The sequence below is a fragment of the Mirounga angustirostris genome, unplaced genomic scaffold (genome assembly GCF_029215605.1).
Source record: "Mirounga angustirostris isolate CCGP_5_RB_7025 unplaced genomic scaffold, mMirAng1.0.hap1 SCAF_15, whole genome shotgun sequence".
Taxonomy (NCBI): domain Eukaryota; kingdom Metazoa; phylum Chordata; class Mammalia; order Carnivora; family Phocidae; genus Mirounga; species Mirounga angustirostris.
In genome coordinates this window covers 86,798,071-86,821,367 of record NW_026991723.1, presented here as the reverse complement: position 1 = coordinate 86,821,367, position 23,297 = coordinate 86,798,071, and the positions used below count along the sequence as shown (strand labels likewise).

General features: G+C 49.2%; 1 protein-coding gene across 6 annotated transcripts in view; it reads right to left on the bottom strand.

Moving 5' to 3' along the window:
* Nucleotides 1-23,297, bottom strand: part of SPTAN1 (spectrin alpha, non-erythrocytic 1) — a 62,798-nt gene that overhangs the window by 26,365 nt on the left and 13,136 nt on the right. For 4 of the 6 annotated variants that reach the window (XM_045883265.3, XM_054509444.2, XM_054509445.2 and 1 more), the window contains exons 4-27: nt 19,099-19,239; nt 18,572-18,718; nt 16,453-16,586; nt 16,139-16,283; nt 15,907-16,061; nt 15,143-15,278; nt 13,797-13,898; nt 12,794-12,931; nt 12,214-12,324; nt 11,438-11,515; nt 11,143-11,298; nt 10,704-10,908; nt 10,005-10,186; nt 9,414-9,657; nt 9,100-9,222; nt 8,331-8,548; nt 7,414-7,506; nt 6,938-7,072; nt 5,729-5,877; nt 4,370-4,429; nt 3,061-3,259; nt 1,355-1,459; nt 918-941; nt 350-385 (exon numbers count right to left, since the gene is read on the bottom strand). In XM_045883265.3, coding sequence (XP_045739221.1) covers nt 350-385; nt 918-941; nt 1,355-1,459; nt 3,061-3,259; nt 4,370-4,429; nt 5,729-5,877; nt 6,938-7,072; nt 7,414-7,506; nt 8,331-8,548; nt 9,100-9,222; nt 9,414-9,657; nt 10,005-10,186; nt 10,704-10,908; nt 11,143-11,298; nt 11,438-11,515; nt 12,214-12,324; nt 12,794-12,931; nt 13,797-13,898; nt 15,143-15,278; nt 15,907-16,061; nt 16,139-16,283; nt 16,453-16,586; nt 18,572-18,718; nt 19,099-19,239 — 3,216 coding nt within the window. The remainder of the gene's footprint in view (nt 1-349; nt 386-917; nt 942-1,354; nt 1,460-3,060; nt 3,260-4,369; nt 4,430-5,728; nt 5,878-6,937; nt 7,073-7,413; nt 7,507-8,330; nt 8,549-9,099; nt 9,223-9,413; nt 9,658-10,004; nt 10,187-10,703; nt 10,909-11,142; nt 11,299-11,437; nt 11,516-12,213; nt 12,325-12,793; nt 12,932-13,796; nt 13,899-15,142; nt 15,279-15,906; nt 16,062-16,138; nt 16,284-16,452; nt 16,587-18,571; nt 18,719-19,098; nt 19,240-23,297) is intronic. The other 2 variants (XM_054509446.2, XM_054509447.2) reach the window with 1 other exon arrangement.

The window sequence follows — 23,297 nt, the reverse complement described above, 5'->3', positions numbered from 1 at the left end:
CTGTCCTGTCCTTCGGGACTGCAATCCCATGGGTGCGACCACACCTAACAATGCAGGCCACCTGTGCAAGCTTTATTCTGGAAGCGCCGTGGGTATTAAATGCCATCTAACCCAACTCGTTCTGAGCACTTGCAGGGAAACACCTTGCTTCTCTATGTTAAGGATTGCATTTTAAGATATGACAGAGTCAAAGGATAGAATGCCAGGGTCAAAAAGAAACCAGCCCAAACAACTCCAGAAATGACCAGACTCCAAACAAGCCCGAATCCTCAGAAACACCAGAAAAACACATAAAATATGTCTATTCCTGAAAACCTTTGGAAATAATAATTGGCAAAGGAATTCCTACCTTCCACGGGGACGCAGTCTTGGAATCAGTTTCATCCTGTTCAGAGGAGGAGGCAGAGTTTACGCAGCCATGCGGTGCAAAACAACGCAGCCCCCACCCTCTCCCGTCCATGGTAGGGGGTCCCCAGAGCCATCAGCCAGACTGGCGTTTCCCTGAGATCTACAACTGATTGCTGGCTCAGAGCACACAAGGCTGCTTGAGGGAAGTGAAGCCAACAAACAGGAGAGGAAAATTCTAGTTTTTATGGAGTGGACCAAAATGAAAAGAATTGGGAAATTTAGTAAGAAAACCACCAACTTGTGTCTCTGTCCTACTCATCGGATTCTTGGAAGAAGGATAACAAACGTAAACAATTGCTGTGGAAAAAGTTTTAGAAAACTGAAGAGAGAACATTTTTTTTTTTTTTTTGGTCTTCTGGATAATGGCAAATCCAAACCTATTTCTGCTATTATTTCTTTTCCACAGATTTTTGCCAACAAAGGGCATCTCTGAGGTTTGGGGACAGAAATCCTTACGAGGCTCATGACTTTATATTCTTCCCACAACCTACTCCTCCTCACAGACTCACCTTGGGCATCATGCCATACACCTCCTACAAGGAGAGAGGGAAACGAGTTTCATTATTAGAGCAAACACACAGCTCTCTGGGACACTCGTTACTGTCAAACCCGGACACGGAGACAAAATTACAAGAGACGAATTGGCCGGAAGAACTTCTTAAAAGTCTAACAGACCCAGTGTTTATATGTAAAACCTTTTACTTATTTAAGAAATGGGTGCGTTTAACTACTAATCAAGGACCATGTAAACAGTAAACAACTTCCACAGTATGAAATGGGCACGTGGAGAAGACAGGAGGTAAATGAAATGGTGACGGAGAGCACCTGACCACACCCTGGCCCCCCCCCTGCGCTCGGGACACCGTGTTGGGCTCAGAAGGACACAGGAAGGAGCCCGGTTGCTTCCTGCCGGTCACACGGCCTCAGCCAAGCCCCAGATACTTGCCTGCTGCTGTACGGCCTGCACCTCGTCGGCCATCAGACCTTCAGACTCCAGGTCTTCAGCCACCTTGTTGATGTCCTTCAGCCGTGACTCATTGGCCTTCAGATCCTTTAAAGCAAAAGCCATAATAACTAAGACTCTGAGAGTAAATTGGAGGAGGAGGCAGGCAAAAGAGGTTCACAAACGATGGTTTGAACCTATTCATTTCTGTTCACTAGGCATCCTATGAACTAGTTTTTCTATTCCATGGCAGTCACCTCCATCAGGACATCCTGACCGTGGCTATCAAGGAAGCAAGGAGATGACAGGCACTGTCTGACAATAGTCTGTCTCAAATTCACTTAACTAACCGTGGTTCATAAACCATTATTCTGTCGGGATGGAAATTTGCTTTCATCTTTGGAGAAATGTGTTTTCAAAATGTGCTGAAATTCTAATGCCAGCCCCTGTGGGAAAATAGCCCCTCACCCACATTAACTGGTTATAAAACTCTTAAAGTGGAAACGATAAACAAGATGTGGTTTGGGGCGCCTGGGTGGCTCAGTCATTAGGCGTCTGCCTTCGGCTCAGGTCATGATCTCAGGGTCCTGGGATTGAGCCCCGCATCCAGGCTCCTTGCTCATCGGGGAGCCTGCTTCTCCCTCTCCCACTCCCCCTGCTTGTGTTCCTGCTCTCGCTGTGTCTTTGTCAAATAAATAAAATCTTAAAAAAACAAGATGTGGTTTATGCACGCAATGGAATTCTATTCGGCCATAACAAGTTGTGGAGTCCCGAAACCCACGAGGACAAGAATGAACCGGGAAAAACATTATGCTCCGTGAAAGCAGTCAGTGGTAAAAAGTCACATAATACAGGATTCCATTTGTAAGAAATGTCCAGAATATGTCAATCTGGGGACAAAAAGCTGACTGAGTGCTGCCAAGGGCCGGGGGTCCCAGGGGAGGATACTCTAGTGGGTGTGCAGCTTCCTTGTGACGTGGGAAATGTTTCGGGAACCAGAGAGGTCAGTGGTGCGGTGCCGGGCTGTGCTCAATGCTTCTGAACCGCACGCATTAAAACGCTTAACTGTGTATTATGTCAATTTTACCCCAATTAAAAAAAATACTTTAACACATTTTTGTATTTTAAGTTAGAAAGTTCTTAAAACAAAGGGCACCTGGGTGGCTCAGTCATTAAGCGTCTGCCTTCGGCTCAGGTCATGATCCCAGGGTCCTGGGATCTCCCTCTCCCACTCCCCCTGCTTATGTTCCCTCCCTCACTGTGTCTCTCTCTGTCAAATAAATAAAATCTTTAAAAAAAAAAAAAAAGTTCTTGGGGCGCCTGGGTGGCTCAGTTGGTTAAGCGACTGCCTTCGGCTCAGGTCATGGTCCTGGAGTCCCGGGATCGAGTCCCACATCGGGCTCCCTGCTCGGCAAGGAGTCTGCTTCTCCCTCTGACCCTCCTCCCTCTCCTGCTTTCTGTCTCTCTCAAATAAATAAATAAAATCTTAAAAAATAAAAAAGTTCTTAAAACAAGAAAATTGCCTGTATTTCCTTGAAGCTAAACTAGTAAAAAAAAAAAAAAAAAGTTCCAATTCACACCATTGAGAAATGGCTCCTCAGTGGGTGAAACACAATCTGTACCGTGTTTGTTCTAGTAAACTACAGTCACGAGTCCAGAGATCCAAGTCTTTGAGCCACTTTTCAGCTCAGACGCAAGACCTCTCATACCTTCTGGAAGTCATCGAACTTCTTCTGCAGCACCTCGACCTGCTCCAGGTCGGCGCCCACCTCCTCGCTGGTCAGGGCCGCCTCCTTCTCGTTGATCCACTGCTGCAGCTCGTTCGCCTCACGGAACAACATGAACCGCTTACAGCTCTTCTCCAACATGCCCTTGCGCTTCTCGCCCAGCTCCAGCAAAGAGTGATACCTGAGGTAATTGAAGAGGGTGACAAGAGGGGACGGGCAGGCATTTAGCTTCCTACAGAAGCTAACCTAAGGGCAAACCACCGGTGTCTCTGAGATGTGGGTCCAAGACATGAGTGTGTCATGATGGTGCCCAGGTGACAAGGTGTCAGAACACAGATGAAGATGAAGCTCCTACGGGCCCGCTCTATGGCCTCGGGGATAAGTACACACTTGCTGTTCGCCACTGGGTGGCTCGGACAGCCGGGCACACTCATCCCCGGGCCCATTTTGCACTTAGAACATCACAACCACAAATGACTGGAACCAAGCGTCTAGCACAGGAACACGGGGTTCATGCGAGCACAGCTGAGACGAGATGAGCGCGCTGAGCACAATGCAGACAGAGGTCCTGCTCCACTCTCGTAACTCCCTGACTGCCCCAGGTGGTGGGGGAAGGCATACCCATCTTACAACAGCCTTGTCCAGGGCGTTAGCCTCTCTGAAGGGTAGGGGAGTGATACATTGACTTCTCAGAAAGTTTTAGCAACTTCAGAAGGAAAATCAGGTCGAATACAGAATACATGCACCACTTCAGTAGTTGGAAGATTTTTTAAGAAGATTCAAAGAATATTCATGCTCTTACGAGCTAAAATACAAAAGACTGAACTACTTATACTATCTTTGGAGATGTGAACATGACAAACTTAATAAAACTAAGTTAAAGACTAAAAAAAATCCACCATCACCATCAAATCTAAGCTTCTCAGAGTGAGATAAAAAAAGCAACGAGGTACCAAGACTCAAAGCACTTTAAAGGGAGGAATTTCGTTTCCTTCCTACTGAGGAACACTACGTACCCCGCCTTCAGGTTCGCTGCCGAGAGTGGCTGGCCCACCACCAAAGCCAACAGAGGGGGGACCAACAACACTCTGAACACACAGTTGCACACAGAAGCAACCCAGGAGATAAGCGGCCGACTGACACGGTGCCACCGAAACCTCTTCCCTGGTGAAGCTGCCGCATGGCGGCACAGTCCCCCCCACCTCGTCTTTCTGGATGAACAAGTGCCTTGCAGAGAAGCGGCAGAGGGAGAACGGACACGGGCGCTCGGCAAGGCCGCCCGCCTACTCACAGTTCCTCCACCTGTTTCATACGCAGAGACACACTGCCGGCCTCCTTAGTTACGCGCGTCCTGCACGGGGGGGCACAGCAAAAGCACGCACAGATTAGCGGGATTAATCCACAGGAAAGGAGAGCGGCAGCTCCGACGGGCGCCAGGAGGCTGGATGCTTCAAGTGGGGGCACCTGAGGAGCCATTCAAAAGCTCTCGGAAGCAGGCCAGGCCACGAAGGAAATCCGTAAAGAAATAGCCGGGAAAGTAAATTAGGGGGGTTAGTTTGCCTTCCTTTTCATGAACAGTCTGCCACGTTTAAGGTTGACAATTTTCCTTGTACTGGCAACACGGGGAACTGCACAGAGCAAGGCGAGGCGAGGGAAGGGCTGCCCCGAGATAGGGACCGGCCTGAGAGCGAATATGCTCCACCAGTCACATCTCAGGCCGGTGGCTTTGCTCCCACAGTTACGACCCTGGTCCAAACCACTCTCCTGTCTCAGCAGGAACGGAAAAGGTCTGGATGTGGACAAATACCTGATCTTTTCAAGGATCTCAGAGTCACAAAAGTTCTATTATAATAAAGTCTAGTGAGAACATATCTTCTGGATATCTTTCAAGTGTCCAAAACTTTTGAGCTCATTAGCAGAGCAAGACACCCTACAGGAGGGACACAGGTCGATATGGGAGCTTAGGTAGAGGACAGAAAACAGAGCCATTTCATGAAAAACCACCTCTGTCTCAGAGCAGAAAGCAGGAGAGAACCACTCTCCAAATAGCCTTTTAAAAGGGGCAGAGCTGTAGGGGCGCCTGGGTGGCTCAGATGGTTAAGCGTCTGCCTTCAGCTCAGGTCATGATCCCAGGGTCCTGGGATCGAGCCCCGCATCGGGCTCCTGGCTCAGCGAGGAGCCTGCTTCTCCCTCTGCCTCTGCCTCTGCCTCTCTCCCTGCTCATGCTCTCTCTCTGTGTCTCAAATGAATAAATAAAATCTTAAAAAAAAAAATAAATAAATAAATAAAAAATAAATAAATAAAAGGGGCAGAGCTGTAGGCGTGTGGGACCTCTATCAACTCCAGAGCATCTCCCCAACTGAAGGACAAAGGTTCAGAGGGTGATGTTTAGAAAATGCTGTTGAGGAAGAGAAACTCACTTTAGGGGAAGAAACAAAATAAGGAAAATAAAGGTAACAGTCAAGGGTTTTAGGTCCAAAGGGGTTAAAAGGGACTTGCGCAAAGTGGGAAGAGGGTGTCCTGAGTGCACATGGGCACAGGAACAGTTGCTCCGAAGCCTTGGGATACTGCCTCAACCGTGGCCTATATGGGATGGAAAGTAAGCCCCGAGGGACACCTGGACCCTTGTGGTCGCCAGAATGGCCCTTACTGGTGGTCAATCTGCTCCTGCCGCACGGCGATGCTGCCCTGTTCCTCCAGGAGATTCTCGCGGGAGGCCGACTGGGCGGGGTCCAGCTTCTTCACGTACGCGGCTGGCACGAAGCCCTGCCGGTCGTTCACTTCCACCTTCCACCAGTCCTAAGGAGACACGCGGACAACTGAAAGCACCAATTCCCCAGGAAGGGGGAGAGCAGGAGGCCTGTGCACACACACACATGCACACACACACCAAGGACCCGTGACAGTGTCAAAGTCACTTTGCTCAAGGACTGTCCCCTGCCAAGCGTGGAGAGCGGCACGAGAAGGCCGCAACGACACCCAACATGAGAGCAGCCCTCTCTTCGTCACACTCCACAACTTCACTAATAGTGTGACTAGCCACATGTGGCTGCATAAATTTGAATAAGTTAGGTCAAATTAAGTTTAAAAACTCAGTTATAACCAGTCACATTTCCCTGCTTAATCACTTAATCATCACTGCGGTAAGAGCTACCGCAGAGCCAGCACACAGAAAATGTCCACCATCACAGAAAGTTCCACAGGACAATGCTGTTGAGTAACCAGAATGAGACCGGAAGACGGCTGAGAGTCAACAGAAAATACAAATCACAGGTTTTCGCAAATGCTCATGATTAGGGTAAACTGGGGGTGTAAGAATAAGGGTCTTTAACGATGGCTGTGAACATTTCTCCAGCCTCAACTAGTATCTTTTGTGATTTATCGGACGCGTGGGGTACCATGCGCCTCACTTCAAAGTCACTGTCAAACCAGCATATGTCAAGGAAGGAAGCTGTTGACCTGGGAGGCATGTAATTTCGAGAGCCTAGGGGTGACGTCGCAGCTGTTGTCAACTATCTGCTCTAGTCACACGGTCCAGGTTAAGAACCAACAGCTACAAGTTCCAGAAAAACAAACTTTGGTCTGAAGAGAAGGAATTTCACCCAGAGGTGTATAATCAGGAAAAGAAGCTACCTCGAAGAGTGTGAGCCAGCTCACTGCTTCCAGGTATCTGGGAAGATGGACGGATTACCCTCTTGATCTTCCACGAGATGGACCCGTATCAAGGGGGAGACTGGGCAACTCTGGTCTCTCCTCAAATTCTAACCCAGCTTCACTGCAGACACAACGACCCACAGACACCCCACCGAGCAAAACTGGTGGTGCTGACAGAGACATACAACCCCTTCCGACGCCTTGCCTTGTTGGTGCTGTTGAGTAAGGTGAGGATATCCCCTTTCTTCATGGTGACCTCTCGAGGGCTCTTCTCCTGATAGTCGTAGAGAGCCAAGACCAGCTCTTTCCCAGTCTCATCATCCATGGGGGCCACTTGTTGCTAAAAATCCCAAGAAGGGTAAACCCAGTTAAAGGATGTCCATGGTGTGTCACCCGGGCACACGACAGACTCCAATTTCAACTCCAACTGTACCAAACACATATTTATGAGAGTTCTCCTCTGAAGCTACCAGTAAATTCTGATTCCAGAACTTTAGCTGTTCTGAATCTTAAGGAAAAAAAAAAAATCTCATTTTAAACCGTTTATACATCTTTGTGTCACAGGACGTCGCACTGAGGCCACCAGAACGTTGCCTACACCCGTCACACCTGCTAGAAGTGGCCGGGCCCTGCAGGTCCTGAGCCCCCACTGCACAACGGCTCAACAAAAGCCCAGCTCACCCGGCACGACTGAGCCTGGTCCCGCAGAGCCTGGATGCTGCTGCCATAGGCGCTAAGATCCGACATCAAAGCTTCGTGTTTCTTCAGGAGAGCCTGAAACCAAAATCACACACGGTGACCCGGGCGCAAGGAACTGGGGCGCCCCGGCCACGCTGCCTCACCGACCCGCTGCCCTCCCAAGATGTGCTCAGTTACATGCTGACTTGATCACCTCCCACTCGCTCCACGCTCTCTCCCCATTTCTAATGAACATCAAATTTGGAGGACGTATTCTTTGTGACTCATAATACTGTCTTTTCTCCCTGCCCGTACGTGCCTACGCGGGGCTGGAAACAGACACGGAGACCCAAGGCATAGTATCGCACACGTGGTGAATCCCCCGCCTGTCGTAAGAAATCAACATCACCAGCAAAGCAAAGCCCTCCCCGTGGCTACTCCTCTTCTCGCCGCACGTGGGGCCTTCACCGTCACCCGCCACCACCGCTGCCCAAGCTTTTCAGTTCTCCCCTCCCCGTCTTCTGGGAGAATCCTGTATGCTGCCTGTCAGCACTCAACTACTCTGGTTTTTGTGCAGACTGGCAAGCTAAGAGTCAGTACAAGGGGTACATCTAGCCTGTCATGAATAAAATGTCAGGAGTTTCACTCAAAAACACCAATTACTGGCAAAACATGGGATCATGGATATGTGTGCACACGCATGTGGAGAGAACAGATGGGTAAGAATGGCAAAAGGCTTGTGGTAGGAGGCAGTCTCATCTCTCCTTCTGGCACGACTGTTTCCACAGCGGAAAGTAAATAACAGCTTCTAAAGCACCCTGAAAGGCCACCGACAGCTCGGAGGCCGCACCTGCTGCACACGGGCACCTTCGCAGCGGGGCCCCAGCCTGAGCCCCGGCAGGCTCCCCACGCTCGCTCACCTCCGCGGAGTCCTCGTCCTTCCCGTAGTCGGTGCTGCCCACGATGGGCTCCTTCTCCCGCATCCAGGACTCGGCCTCGTTGGCGTCGGCGAAGTACTGCTGGGCCTGCAGGGAGTCTTCCAGGTCTTGCCGCCGCTGGGAAGCCTTGGACTTGAGTGACTCCCACTTCTGGTTCAGTTCACTGAGCTTGGTCTTCACATCCTCTGCAGCAAAGTGGCCTGGAAGGTGGGTGAGGGAAGGGAGGATAATGTAAAGGAGGATGCCACATCACCAGACAGATAGGTCTTCTAGGTACCCACGACACCTCCAGTATGCATGCGAGCCAGGCCCCTATGAATCCCCAGTTTTAGGAGAGGCTCGGGTCCCAACCTTTTAAGTGATCGGCTCAATTTTTGCCTCCTCGAGCCATGATCTCTATCTGGACCCTACGAAGCACCAGAGATTGGACCAAAAAGACATGCTAAAAGCTTAACAGTGCCACCCCTACTCCTTGCTCACTGAGACACGCACCAGGCTGTTCCACACTCTGTCCCCTACTTGATCTCACTCAACCCTCACAACTACGTCAGGAGTAGGTGTTATTACCTGCATCTCACAGGTAAGATGTTCAGATCGAGAGGGTAGGGTCTAGTCAAAATCACACAGGGAGGAGAGAATGGGGAAGGTACTCAATCCCACAGCCCAATCTGACTCAAGTCCACGTACTTAAGCAAAGAAAGGACATAAGAAGAGCAAGAGCAAAGCCACTCCCTGGATGGTAACCACTCACCTTCCTCCACCATGGCGTTCCCCTTCTGTGTAACGGCTTTGATGCGGGGCTCATGCCCAGCAATTTCTGCTTGGAGGGCTTGGTGCTTCTTTAGCAGATTTTGGACTCCAATCAAATCTTTGCCTGAAAGCAGAAACCGCTCCCTGGTCATCCAAGCCATCGAGAGAAAAGTCAGCCCTATCATTCTTAAGATTCCACCGGGGTTCCAGTTTAACTGAAACTTGACCTTTCTTGTTCTGACATGCACCTCCCTTATGCTATAAGGGTAGAGCCCCTTCTCAGACTTGATTCTTATCTCACGGAAGCAGACTGACCTCTGTTGGTGGATGCAGCGATGGGCTCTTTCTCCCGAATCCATGTCTCCTCATCCTCGACATCACGGAAGAGCTGCTGCAAACGCAGAGAATCAGCCAGCTTCTGCTTCCGGGCAATCATGGGTTCCCTGAGAGCCTCATAGCGAGCCACGAGGGCTTCCTGTTTCTTCCTGATGTTTTCCGCGTCAAAATGGCCAGCATCCTGGAACTGGCGGGCCTGAATGGTGATACCATCAATCCGATCCTGGAGATGGGAGAGGACGGAGGCTTGAGAGCGTGGACCAGCATCGGCAACTAGGTTCTGGACTGATCCTACTTCAATAGTGGTTTGGTCATATACAAAGAAAAAGTAACACAATTTTCTTCCCAGCCCGCAGAGTATTTTTCTGCCATCTCTTTCCCTCACTGTGGGCTTCCAGAAAGCTCTGAGGAGGAGTTTAGTTGGAGAAGAATAGGGAACACATAAGGCTACCTAAGAAAATCAACACCTTTTATCCTTCCAAAAACAAGTGTGGTCTGGACGTCACTTGCCGTTCTTCACTCCTGTTTCCATACCACTGACCGGGCAACAGCCCCCAAGTCACACTCTACCTGGTGAGCAGCCACATCCGCCTCCAGCAGGGCATGCTTCTTCTGGAGGTTCTGGACATTGGTAAGATCTTTGCCATAATCGTCCGAAGCCAAGTGACCTTCCACTTCATACAGCCACAGCTCAATATCCTCAACATTGCGGTTGAACTGCTGCTGCTGGTTTGCCTCGCGAAGCTTTATCCCTGGTCAAAGGAGCAGATCTGATTATCTATCTGTTAAGACTACCTTTCTGCCAATACTGCTCATGAACAATGGCCTCTTAGTGAAGGACTAGGGGTCAGGAGTGTAGTTACTGCTTCACCTCCTTCACAAAGGTAAAGAAGACAAATGCTGACTTGGAAGTTCTGTAAAAAGCATTCTGACCCCCCTGAGAGAAGAACGTCTGAGATTTACTGAATGCCCTTGGCTCTCAGCTGAGCTTTGATTTTCAGTGATGGGGCCCAGTTCAGTCACGGCCGGTTGACCGAATCACCCCCTTCTGACGCAGGCTCCCCCACTGACCAGCAATGTCAACCACATTTGCCACATCAGCAAAGCACTGACAATGCAAGGGAGGTAACTCCTACGGGGGATGAGCCTGCGTGCCCAAGGTCTGAGGGCCCACCTTACCTGGGTGGTTTATGTTCCTACACTTAATGAGGAAGGGACATGGAATCCCGCAGCATTCCTCTCACAACCCAGGGAGACACCTTCTCTTACCTTTCAGTTCAGTGGCTTCCAGCAACTTCTTCCATAAACTGATGACCTCATTCATACGAGCTGCTACCTCATCTTTGGCATAGTGGTTGACATCAATCAGCTTTTGCCCCGCTTTCTCCAGGGCATCGATGCGGCTCTGGTTGGCCGAGAGCTCAGCCTCAAAAGCCTGATGCTTCTGTACTTTTCCTTGTAGGTTGGATGGGTCCTGCCAATAAAAGGAAGAAGGGGGTTCTACCTTGCACCTGAGTATGGTCAAACTACCCTACTACGTTACCTTCGTACTTCTCTTTATGGGCAGGGGGCAGGGGTAGAAAACAGCCTACATTAAATAGTGCAGTTTTTGGAATTCCCTCTCTCTTTCTTTAGCTACAATTTATCTGCGGGAAGTGCCTTTAGCTTCCCATCCAAATGCTCCATGGCAATGCCGGCAGGACATTACTTTATAAGCTTCATCTGTGGCAGTTTTCATCTTCTCATTGACCCAGCTCTTGAGCTCATCGGAGTCGCGGAAAAACTGCTGCAGGTGGAAAGAGTCCGCCAGCTGGGCCCGGCGACACATGGCTCTCTCATGAAGGGCGTTGCGGCGGCTCAGCAGCTGAAAGACAAGGAGCCGCGTAAATCTCTGGTTCCTACCCCCCAGGGATTTCTGGCTCAAGAGGCTACATGGCAACACGCGTCTCAGAAGGGAGAGCCGGGGGTCGAAGGCAAGGCACGTGGAGAAGCCAGGAACGCACCGCATCTCGGCGGGTGGCCACGTCGTCCATGGCGTAGTGGTTGTTCTGAATCAGCTTGGTTGCAAACTCATCCAGTGCCTACGAGGGAAGAATCAGGGTTGTTCCCCGGGAGGCACACGGTTGCTCAGCGTGGCCTCCAGAGCGAAATAATTACTGACAGGTCACAAAACACCAAACCATCACACAGGTCAACGTTTCTCCTTCACTTTTGAGTGTTTGCTTGGCGTTGTTAGTCAGAGACAACACTGTTAACGCCAGCTCCCTTCAGGACGGGAGACGTTTGCTGTAGCTGATGTCACGACACATCTGACAGGGTCAGACAGGGGTCGCCAACGGGTTAGTAGCCTTCCAGTTCTTGCCTCTAAGAACTGTTTTCAAGGGGAAAAATACCTCTCCCATGAGCTCTAGCTACTTTTACTTTTTAATTTTATTTTTTGAAGATTTTAAGTAATCTCTACACCCAACGTGGGACTCAAACTTACAACCCCGAGATCAAGAGTCACAAAGTCTGTTGACTGAGCCAGCCAGGCACCCCGAACTCTACTTTCAGTGGAAGGGAAATGTCAGCGTGGAGGTTGACATCAGGAGAAGATCTCATCCCGTGAGCTATGGCAGGCCTCCCCTGAGGCCATGCTCCGCCACCACAATGAGAGCTGAAGCCCCCACAGGGTCGCCTCTCACGCAGATCCTCTATCATGTCTGCTCGGAAACCCTCAAGAAGAATGGACTCTGGGCTGAATCTAAGGATCACCCAAAGGTACAAGAAAGGGTCTTACTGTAATTTTTTCCTCCTGGGCACTGAGGGATTTCTCAAAGTCCTCGTGCTTTTTGAGGAGTGCCTCCACACTATCCAAGGAGTCTCCCAAGTCTTCGTTCAGCAGGAAGGCCTTGAGAAAGAAAACAGAAGTGCTCAGAGGGATGCCCTTTCACCCCTTAAGGCTTTTGGCAAGCAAAGGATATGGTGGCCAAAACATGAAAAGGAAAGAGATTCTACAGCTATTAAACTTCTAAGATGTCTTCCAGAAAGCCTAACATCCTTTAGATTCACTTAACACTAATCTAAGAATAGGGTGAAGTGCTAAGTTCCAGACCAAAAACACCCAAAACGCCTCTAGAGTAAGAAGCAATCCCACACCAGCACACTCCTCTCTAAGCCCGGGGCCTGTCCCAAGGGCCTCCAATCCCAGTGGCGGGAAGAAAGTTGGCAGAGCCGCCAGGAGCCACTCGGCGAGCCCTCTTCACCTGATTCACAACCACAGTTTCCTGGTAATTTCCTGCCTGAAATAAGCCAGCCATCTGAACAGCAGACAAGAGAGAAAGGAAGCCGTGGCAGGCGGGCGGGTGGGCGGACGGTACCTCCTGCTTGCTCATCCAGTTGTCCACCTGCTCGGTGTCGCGGTAGAAGAGCTGCAGGTCCATGCATTGCTCGTATTGCTGCCGCCGCAGCTCCCACAGCTCCAGCAGGGCGGCCCGCTCCTCGGCCAGGACGCTCAGCTGGGTGGGGGACACGGGGGCAGTGGGCGCAGGGCAGGTCGGCCACCCACCCCCAGGCAAACAGAAAGGTTGCCCTGACATTTCTAATCCTCACACTCCTCTTCCGGCCTGTTTTCTGGTTGGCAAAAGGGGGCGTATCCCATTCACTTGGGTCAGCCAAGTCCCAGGGAACCACGCAAATCCCTAGTGGTTTGTATGTTTATGCGAATTAGGAGAGGGAACTCTAGTTAATCTAGAATTAATTTACTGCCATCAAATGATGTTAGGTCAAAATGCTAAGTAAACTTTAGGTAGAAGAAAAAGGGCATCTTTCTAAAAGGTGGGCAGTAAAAATGGGAGTAAGGCGTCTCAGCTGAGAAAGGCTGACTGGGTGGGTGTTCCATAAAACATGGGAGGCTCACAAAGGCCCCAGGCATAAGTTTTACGCTCCACAGTTGACAACAAGTGTGTCTTTGAAACGTCTCTTCCTAGTCTACACAATCTCAAAACATCATTCTCTAATGTTCCTCAGGCATCTTCATACTCAGATCCTGTGGAACTTGCAAATCGTGTACACTTATACGTATTATCTGAAAGCCAGCAGTGTCCTCCGGTTCCACCACTAACGCAGGACTCAACTCCCCACAAAGTCCCCTTTAAGTAGGAAATGGGTCACAAATGTTCCAAATGGATGGAACTTTCTCCCTCTGATCAATCACCATCCTACACATAGGTCTTCTTCTTCAGTCTCTCAAGAAGCTGCCCCTGAACTTCCCGGTGCGAGCTCTGTGGAAGCTTCTCGCATACCACGGCGACACAGCCTGGATATTAAAGGATGGATAACAGCTTTCGGAGACTTTCAGTTAAAGAACCTCTCCTCTCTTACCTTCTCCCTCACTTCATCTGAGGCATAATGGCCAGCGGCAAGCAGGGCCTGTCCAGACTCATCTGCAGATTTAAAGCTGTCCTCGTGAGCGTCGATTTCACCCTACAGCGAGAAAAGGCACAATTTATGCCCAGCAACTTAGAAAAAGAGATGCTGAATTTCACACAATAGTTACAAATCAGAATTTCCCATCTCCACCAAGGAGCACGATCAAAGAGGAGGCCAGGCTCCCTAACATCGGTCTGGGTTATCCAAGCACAAGGGCACCATTTACTGAGAAGTCTTTTTGCCACTGGCTTTTCAGGCCACCTCTGTCAAAGCCTGTCATGTTTCCATACTTTCAAGGCTCTGAGTTCCGTCTTCTGTTCTGTTGGGCTCTCTACCCTCCTTGTGCTGGATGCGGGGGTTGAGGATTTTATAGCACCTGGTAGGGTATGTGCTTCCCGATCCCACCCTGTTCTTCAAAATTGCCTCAGCTGGTTTTGAATTTTTTTCTTCCAAATCAAGTTTAGAATCAGCTTGTCTCATTCCAGAAACAAAGAAAGACCTGCAGGGTTTCTGTGTGGAATGGCACTGAGTGTAAAGATCCTGGGGAGAATTTTTCTACCTTTACAAGAGATCATTCCAGCCATGCATGAGATAAGATGTTCCCCTTTAGTCTGTCTGTCTTCAGTCTTTCAACAAAGCCTAACCGCCATCTTCGCAGATGTCTTACACAACTTTTGTTAGATGTATTCCCAAGTACATTATACTTTCTGATACAATTATAAGTAGCATTTTAAAAAATGATGTTTCTGTTGCTAGTGTATTTGACATTCATATATTGACTTTCTTACATCTACCATATTAAAACCTCTCAGAAGACTTACAGTAATAATAATTTTTTACGATCCTGTTTCATAGTGTTTTCCAAAACTACCTAGCCATAGAAAACCTTTCTTTTTAAGGTAAAGCCTATTAAGAGCTCATAAAACCAGTTTCCTGTGGAACATAGTTTAGGGAAAAACCAAATAAGAAATTTAATTACACCAAATATGAAACTCGGCATTTAAACGAAGACACTGTTTAAGATGGTACATGACTGATGTACAAAACAGTAGCACCTCCATCTTGCCGGGGCGTGGCCTCTCACTTTTACGGACCACACTTAATCTCCTGACATTTAACCCGTTTCACCATCTATGAGAAGCAGGCAAAGCCAGTCTCCAAAAGCAATACCAACAACAATCCCGTGGTGAGAGCTACCTGTGAACAAAGTTTCCGCCACTCTGGCTGTAAGTAAGAGTCCCACCCCGATGTGTTACAAGCTAAGGCCTTTCCTTCTGGAAAATGTTGGGAGACGCTACCTTGTGCTCCTGATGCCTGTCCAGCAGGGCTTCAGCCCCAGCCACGTCATTGGCGAGCTCATCAGCATTGATGAGGGCTTTCATCTCAGTCACCCAGCTGGTGAGGTCGCGGAAGTCAGCAAGGAAGCGTTGAAGCCTACAGAAAACCAAGATAAGCCATCAGATGTTCCCAGTGGAGAGCCCGGATGAAAAATGCCTTCTTAAAGCTCTGAATTCTGTCCTCAGACCATGCCAACTCTAGTCCTGGGACACAGAGGATTCTTTAGTCTGACCATAAAGGAAAGCAAGAGGAGGAAATCAATCCCTTAAAACCTAGGTCATGTCCATCACTGTAATTCCCCAATCTGGTCCCTTCTCTCCAACTTCCTGGTCATTCCCCAGTTCTAGCTCTGCTCAGTAATTAGCATTCTTTCATTTCCCAGTCCTTGATTTACTCAATTTTAATGGTATATTCCACTGGTGCTCTGATCGCTAAGGAGAGATTTCCACTTCTACTGGTCATAATGCAGCAACATAGGACGGAAGAATATTCATAAAGTCATAAATACAATGTACACACACACACACACACACAGCAGAGTGGCCAGTCTCCAAACAAATAAGACATAGGCAGGAAAAAGCCACCTGCACTTTCTTAGCACAGGAAGCTGGCAGGTGCACAGCAGCGTTCTCAGTATGCACAAGGGACCCCGAAGCCTGCCTCCCCGACTCTCTAAGAGACGTCCAACGGCCCGGGTCGCTGAGTCCCAGGAGAGGAGTCCCACCTGTAGGAGTCGTTGAGGCGGGCGTGTCTCTCGGCTGCCAGAGTCCGGATCTGCTCCCAGTTGGCAATCAGCTCCTCTCGCTTCACCTGAATCTGCGCGGCGCTCAGAGGGTGGGACTGCTGCAGGCGGTCGGCCTCGGCACACAGGGCTTTGACCTGGAAATGCCCTCCATCAGACTGTGCTCGTGCCCCCTGCTAACTTATGTATGGAACCGGCTGCTTTCCGAACCCACCTTGTCCTCCAAAGCAGCAAGATCTCTCTCCAAACCCTCATGCTTCCGCAGCAGAGCCTGAACACTGGCCAGGTCACGGCCAAAATCGTCAGAGGCCATTAACTGCTCCTTTTCCTTAATCCAGCTTATAGTCTCATCCACATCCCTATGGAACGGAGACACCAGGGCAGCCACTTATGGCAACTGCCTAGAGCCGGGGGTGCCGCAGCGGGCCAGGCCCCAGGTGGCTCCAGCATCTTCTTGGCGCGTGCCATATACTCGACCCGGCCCCCCAGGTACGTGCCCACGCCCGGCAGCCCGCCCTGGCTCAGTACCTGTTAAAGCGCTGAACCTCAGCCGCCCCGAAGAGCTTCCCCTGTCTCTGAAGGGCCAGTCCCTTCAGCCGCTGCCAGGCCGCGTTCACTTCATCCTGCTTGGTCTTGATGGTTCCCTCCTCGGGGTGCTGCTCCTACACGAGGGACAGCAGACTAAGAGAGGTCCAATGGCATGGGTCGCTGAGTCCCAGGAGAGTCCTGAGCCCCTGGCTCATCCAAGTCTCTGCCTCAGCAAATCCTCTTTCTGAAGCAATACTGCTTTTATGCATGAAATGAAGCCAAGCTTGTTTAAAACTAGCCTCCAGGGGCACCTGGGAGGCTCAACTGGTTAAGTGTCTGACTCTTGATTTCAGCTCAGGTTGTGATTTGGGGGTCTTGAGATCGAGCCCCACGTCAGGCTCCACACTGTACGTGGAGCCTGCTTAAGATTCTCTCTCTCTCCCTCTCCCCCTCCCTCCCCCGCTTGCTCTCACTCTCAAATAAATAAATAAATAAGTAAAACTAGCTTCCATTTCCTTTTACATAAAAAGGAAGGGTCATTATCTAGCCCTTGGAGTAGATGGTGAGGCCATAAAGCAGTGGCGGGTATCAGTACCAAAACCTTTATTTATTTTTATTTTTTTATTTTTTAAAGATTCCATTTGTCTATTTGACAGAGAGAGAGAGACACAGCGAGAGAGGCAACACAAGCAGGGGGAGTGGGAGAGGGAGAAGCAGGCTTCCTGCGGAGCAGGGAGCCCGATGTGGGGCTCGATCCCAGGACCCTGGGATCACGACCTGAGCCGAAGGCAGACGCTTAAGGGCTGAGCCACCCAGGGGTCCCAAAAACCTTTCATGTTTTAACAATGCTTCAGCCGCACCTATGGGGTAGCCTCGCCAATGCACCCACGTCAGTCCCAAGTGCTGGGAAATCTGTTATTTCGAACGTTCATGAGCCTATCAAGGATTCCTTCCCGCAGACATGATCTTCAGGGTTTGCTCCTCACTTCAGACTGGAGCTCTTTCTTTAAAAGTATCCTTCTCCACCAGCCACATTTTGGGTTTTGTTTCAATAAAAATAACATGTAAAGTAACAAATGAAGCATTTCAGGGTTCTGGGGTCCATCTGTGAGATCTCAGGCGTGGCCTGACTGCTCTTCTCAGCACAACCTCAGGATGCCCCAAGATTCTGGGGCAGGGGGTGGGGGCTCACTGTGGAAGGTGAGGTATTTCTGAGGAATGCTGGCTCTTCTTTCATCACCGGCCAGAAAGGGAACAAGTACCAACCCTGAAGCAGATCCATAAGTTTAAGATTTAGACCCCCAAAATCAAATTTCCCTGAAAGCAAAAACTCCAGGTCCTGCTGCTGGACATCTGTGGAGCACTCTGACGCCTGTCTCAGAAGCGAAGGAGAAAGCAGCAGCTTACAGGACCGGGCACGTGGGCACTGGGGAAAGGTTACACTAACCCCCCCCCCTTAATGGCTCAGGGCCACCAGTGGAGAGCCCATTCATTACAAGGTTCCCCAGGTTCCCAAGAGAGCAGTCAGGCATCAGTGGATGCCTGCCAACCCTAAGAAGCATTCACCACCACACCCTCATCTGGGAACCCCTGACACCCAGCTTTAGCAACCCAATAAAAGCATCGCCAAGCCCTACCCGAAAGTGGGTGGAGGAAGCAGATGAAATGAACTCTGCCCTTCCTGCCTGTGGCCACAAGTTAGAAAGCAGTTTCTACCTTAGAAGTAATCAGCATTGCTGCCTTACTTAGATCTAAACAAAACTCTCAGACATGCTTACCAAACCCTGCTGACTCAGAAACTAGGGAAGTGATCATCAAAATTTTCTTCTGGGGGTCCCTGGGTGACTCAGTTGGTTAAGCATCTGCTTGGGCTCAGGTCATGATCCCAGGGTCCTGGGATCAAGCCCTGCATTGGCCTCCTTGCTCAGCAGTGAGTCTGCTTGCCCCTCTCCCAAGCCCCCTGCTTGTGCTCTCCTCCGCCCCAAATAAATAAATAACATCTTAAAAAAAATAATAAAGTTATTTAAAAAAACCCCAAAAACCACAAAATTTTCTTCTGAAAACACCAGAGAGTTAATATTATGATGTGGGAAGAAGCACATAGCACATTGCTACCTACCTGAATGAGCTTGGCAGCAAACTGGTTCACTTCATTAACTCTTTCTTCATGGGCAGCCATATCTGTTTGAAACTCTTCAAATTTCTTCTGTAAAACCTCCACGTGCTCCAAGTCCTGGCCCAGCTCCTCAGAAGTCACGATAGCTTCCTATTCAGGACCATACCAGAGCCAGAGTCACGAACCAACACTTGGAAATGATGGCTCCTAGAAACCCAGCATGAACGAGGCCCACCAGGATGGGCCACGTTAGCTTTAGTGGATGCTAGTTTATCCTGGGTGAGCTTAGCTCCCCTCCTTGTTAAAAGGCTGAGCTCATGATGTTTCAGTGTGAGACTCCAGGTTTCAGAGTTCCAGGAGAGCACCCGCCGGGGAGCAGCTGGAGCTGGAGCAATCCCACTACACGCCTTCTGCTGCTCACACAGGCTCGGCTGTGGCTGCAGGGGGTGGGGTGGGGGGGGTGGGGGGACACCCTTCCCTTGCTCTCACGAAGGTGAGTTACTCTGCAAACCTTCCCCTCAGAAACAGACCTTGTCATTGATCCAGTCCATCACGTCCTCACACTCTCGCAAATACTGCACCAGCTTCTGAGCCTGCAGCAGTTTGACTCCCTTCTCCCGCATCTTCTCCAAAAGCAGCTCCCACTGGCGGTGCAGCTCCATCAAACGAGTCTGCAGGTTAAAAATCAGCCTCAGAGATCATAACCATTTCTATGGGATCTGGCTCCTCCACAGACTTCCCATGAGTCAGAAACCCCACAGCTCGGAAGTCTTTCTAAAGATAATCTCCACTCCCCCCTCCAAAGATATTCCCGAAACGGAGGGAAACCAGAAGTCTGAGAACTGGAAAGAAGAGACACCTCACAGTGGTTTAGTAGGTCTTAAAGAACAAAATAACTGACCTTTCGCAGGTGGATTTTTTTTCTAGTTTACTTTAGGGGAATTATATTCAACTATTATTGATGTTACATTATTTATAATTTATGTTCTTAGTAATGAACCATTAAGTGGGATTCCTGGGTCAGAAGACTACTGGGGAAGGAGACAGGAGGAACTGACATGGAAACTAAGCAGGGGCACCTGGGTGGCTCAGTCGTTACGCGTCTGCCTTCGGCTCAGGTCATGGTCCCAGGGTCCTGGGATCAAGCCCCACATCAGGCTCCCTGCTCCTCCCTCTCCCACTCCCCCCTGCTTATGTTCCCTCTCTCTCTGTGTCTGTCAAATAAATAAAATCTTTAAAAAAAAAAGAAAGAAACTGAGCAGAAATTCCTCAAGGGTGTGTTCTGAATTGTGGAGGGAAACAATGAAACAAGAGATCTTATGAGCACTGTGAATGCAAAGAAATAATGATGAGGCCCAAGTCAACAGGAACACCTTCATATAAAAAGAGGAGGGTGCCTGGGTGGCTCAGTTAAGCATCTGCCTTCGGCTTGGGTCATGATCTCAGGGTCCTGCGATCGAGTCCCGCAAGGGGCTCCCTGCTCAGCGGAGAGCCTGCTTGCTTCTCCCTCTTGCCTCCCTCTCTCTTGTCTCTCATGAATAAAATTTTTAAATAAAAAATAATAAAAGTAGAAGGGATGGGGCCCTGAAATGTAATCAGCGATCGAAAAGGATTTTTGGTAGGAAAGTTTTGGAACTTCGATGAAAAGATAGTTTGTGGTCCAATACATCCAGGTTGGGTTTATTTCCAACTTCACCCAAGTGGCAGCCCCAGGCTCAAACATACTCACTTCCCAGCATCTTTGGGTTCCCATGGCAGTTTCTAGTAAGGACCTGCCCACAACTGGGGGGATCCAGTCATCAATTCAAGCTTCCGGGATGCTTTTTGGTATCTAATCCAATCTCCATGTGTTGCCTATGCCTACCCAAGATACTGGGAGTTTCCACATAACGCTGGCAGACCAAGTAAAACACACGACAAGGCTGAAACACTCGCAGAAGAGAAGTCTGGGATCCGCCCATGGTTCAGACACCCCTCCCAGCCAGCTAAAATCTTGAAAGCCAAGGGACAGCCAACATGGGTGGATCCTCTTAGAAACAAGGGTGCATGTTTCACTTCAAAGAGGAAACAGCAGGGGGATATAAATGTTCACACAATTCACTTCCACCACTGCAGGTTGCAAAGCAGCCTGCCAATGGGAAGAAAGTGAAAGGCACTCCAAGGCAGGGGGGAAGGAACGGGCAAGCAGCAGCAACTCAATATTCCACCTACTCGGATGTGGGACCCGATGTGGGTGGCGGTGACTATGGGGCGCCACGCTGTCCGGTATGGTGTGAAAGTCTAAACCGACGACAGAGAGGTTATCCAGGACATAGAAGCAATCTTCACCCTCCATCCCCTGCCCCCACGTTAACCTGCCTGCCAAACGCTGTTACCGAGTTATGGAGCCAGATAAAGCACCAAGCCAGGATCACCATGGGAACTGTGAGCATGACAGTGAAGATTAAATGAAAGCCCTTTGCTCCAATTAAAAATGAGACCACCAGAGGCTCACAGAAAACCTCACCCTCAAGTCCGTGGTCAGTCCCTCACAAAGATCTTTTTCACACCCTCGGGTAAAGAACCGGGGCATGGGGCGCCTGGGTGGCTCAGTTGGTTAAGCGACTGCCTTCGGCTCAGGTCATGATCTCGGGGTCCTGGGATCGAGCCCCGCATCGGGCTCCCTGCTCGGCAGGAAGCCTGCTTCTCCTTCTCCCACTCCCCCTGCTTGTGTTCCCTCTCTCACTGTCCCTCTCTCTCTGTCAAATAAATAAATAAAATCTTAAAAAAATAATAATAATAAAATAAAATAAAGAACTAGGGCAAAGCCCGCTCCAGTACTGCAACCACCCTCCCATTCTTGGTGTATCTGATCTCGTAAACATTGCAGGTTAGAGTCCAGTTTCCCAAGCACACTGCAGTTCAAGAGTGTGAGCAGGCAGGCAGGCAAGTGCACTTGGGAAAGGCACAGAAAGCTGACGGGGTGGAGGTGAAGTCCTGGTTCTGACTCAGGTGGATTTCTCAACAGGGGCATGAGCAAACAGCAGGAGCTTTCAGAGAAGCAGATGGGTGAGAAAATAAGGAAAGCCAACAGGAATGAAATACAGCTTGGAAAAATAAAGCAAATAATCATCAGTAGACAAAGGAAGGCATTCATCGGAATTCCAGTTGCCATCTACTAGCTGTGGGATCTGGAGAAGTACTCAAACTTCTCCGAGCTTCGGTTTCTTCTCTTCCATACTGTGGGGACGATGGGTACCTAGTGAGTTTCTAGTGAAGATCAGAGACTACCTGCGTCAAAATGGCAAAGTGTTAGCACATAAATAGCTACTCAACAAACGGTGGCTAACAGCACTTTTAAATGTTGCTTTAGTAAGATCTCCAGGAGGAGGGTCATTACTAACAGAGCTGAATGAAGTGAGTGTGGGGTCTCCTCCTCTACAGATTCGTCACTAAAGTCAAGCACTCGATCTACTTCTCTTGTCCCCCATCTGCAGCCCGGTTATATGACACTACCGTGCCACGCACTCTGGGCAAACCACTTCTATCAAGCAAACAATAAGGCATGCTGCTTTCATTTACTTTAAGACTGTATACAAAATAGTGAGAAAATGAGCAGAAAGATATTTATATTTAATTGCAGAGACACACGGTACATATTTAATTACAGAGCTACATGTTACATTACCCAAATGGGTTGAACGTAATTAAATAGTTGGTCATATGGCATTCAAAATTTACTCTTATTTCCTACTCGCAATCATTACTAGTAATAGTTAATTATTAATAAGCTTAGGGCTGACTGCAAGTCTTTAATATGAGACTGCAGAGTCTATTAGTGCAAAAGAGAGACAACAAGTATTTATTGTTGAAAACCACTAGACCAGATCCTACAGGAATGAAAGCTCCACAAGGGTGTCAGGGAAGAGCAGGGGGTGGGGATGTTTCTAGCTGGGGCTTATGAATGTAGCTTTCATCTAACTCTCCACAATTGCCTTGACTGGTAAGGGACTGAAAAGGCCAGTCCCTCAAGGGAACGTGACTTTGGATGACAAAGAACAAGACACAGAGATAGGAATGAGGTAAATCAGAAACAGGTAAGAGCATCCGTTGTGAGAAACTAAGTGCACATACTTTATCCTAAAGAGGTTTGCTTTCCCTTAATATCTTGGTACTGGACATGTTAAAGCAGAGAAAGATAATTATCAGTGAACTGGCACCAAACAAGCCAAATCAAAGAACGTAAGGACGCCTGCTTCAACGCTGGCTGTTATCAATCACTACGGTCACCGACCAGCAGGTGCTGCAAGTCACTGCTCACAGCTGGACCCTTAACTGGCTTGGGGACTAGACCTCAGCAAACCACCTTTGCGGGCAAGCCACCAAGACCCAGAACTCAAGTTTTCAACGGAGAACTTTATGGTGTCTGTGATTAATCCTACTGATCTTTGTGTCCTGATCCCCAAATTCACAAATTTCACTAATATGCTCTCCCCTTTAATTACCATCTATAAATTTGGCTTCATTTACGTAATCTTTAAAGTATAATCACATTCTAATTTGTTTTACAAAAAGAATATTAATTTCCCCACTGAGCAGACACATACTTGTTTATATTCATACTGAATCATCATATTACAAAGGCAAGATGTGGGTAACTCCTTTAGGAGACTTCACAAATTCTCTTAAAAGGCTAGAAAAGTGGGGTGCGTGGGTGGCTCAGTGCGTGGGTGGCTCAGCGGCCGACTAG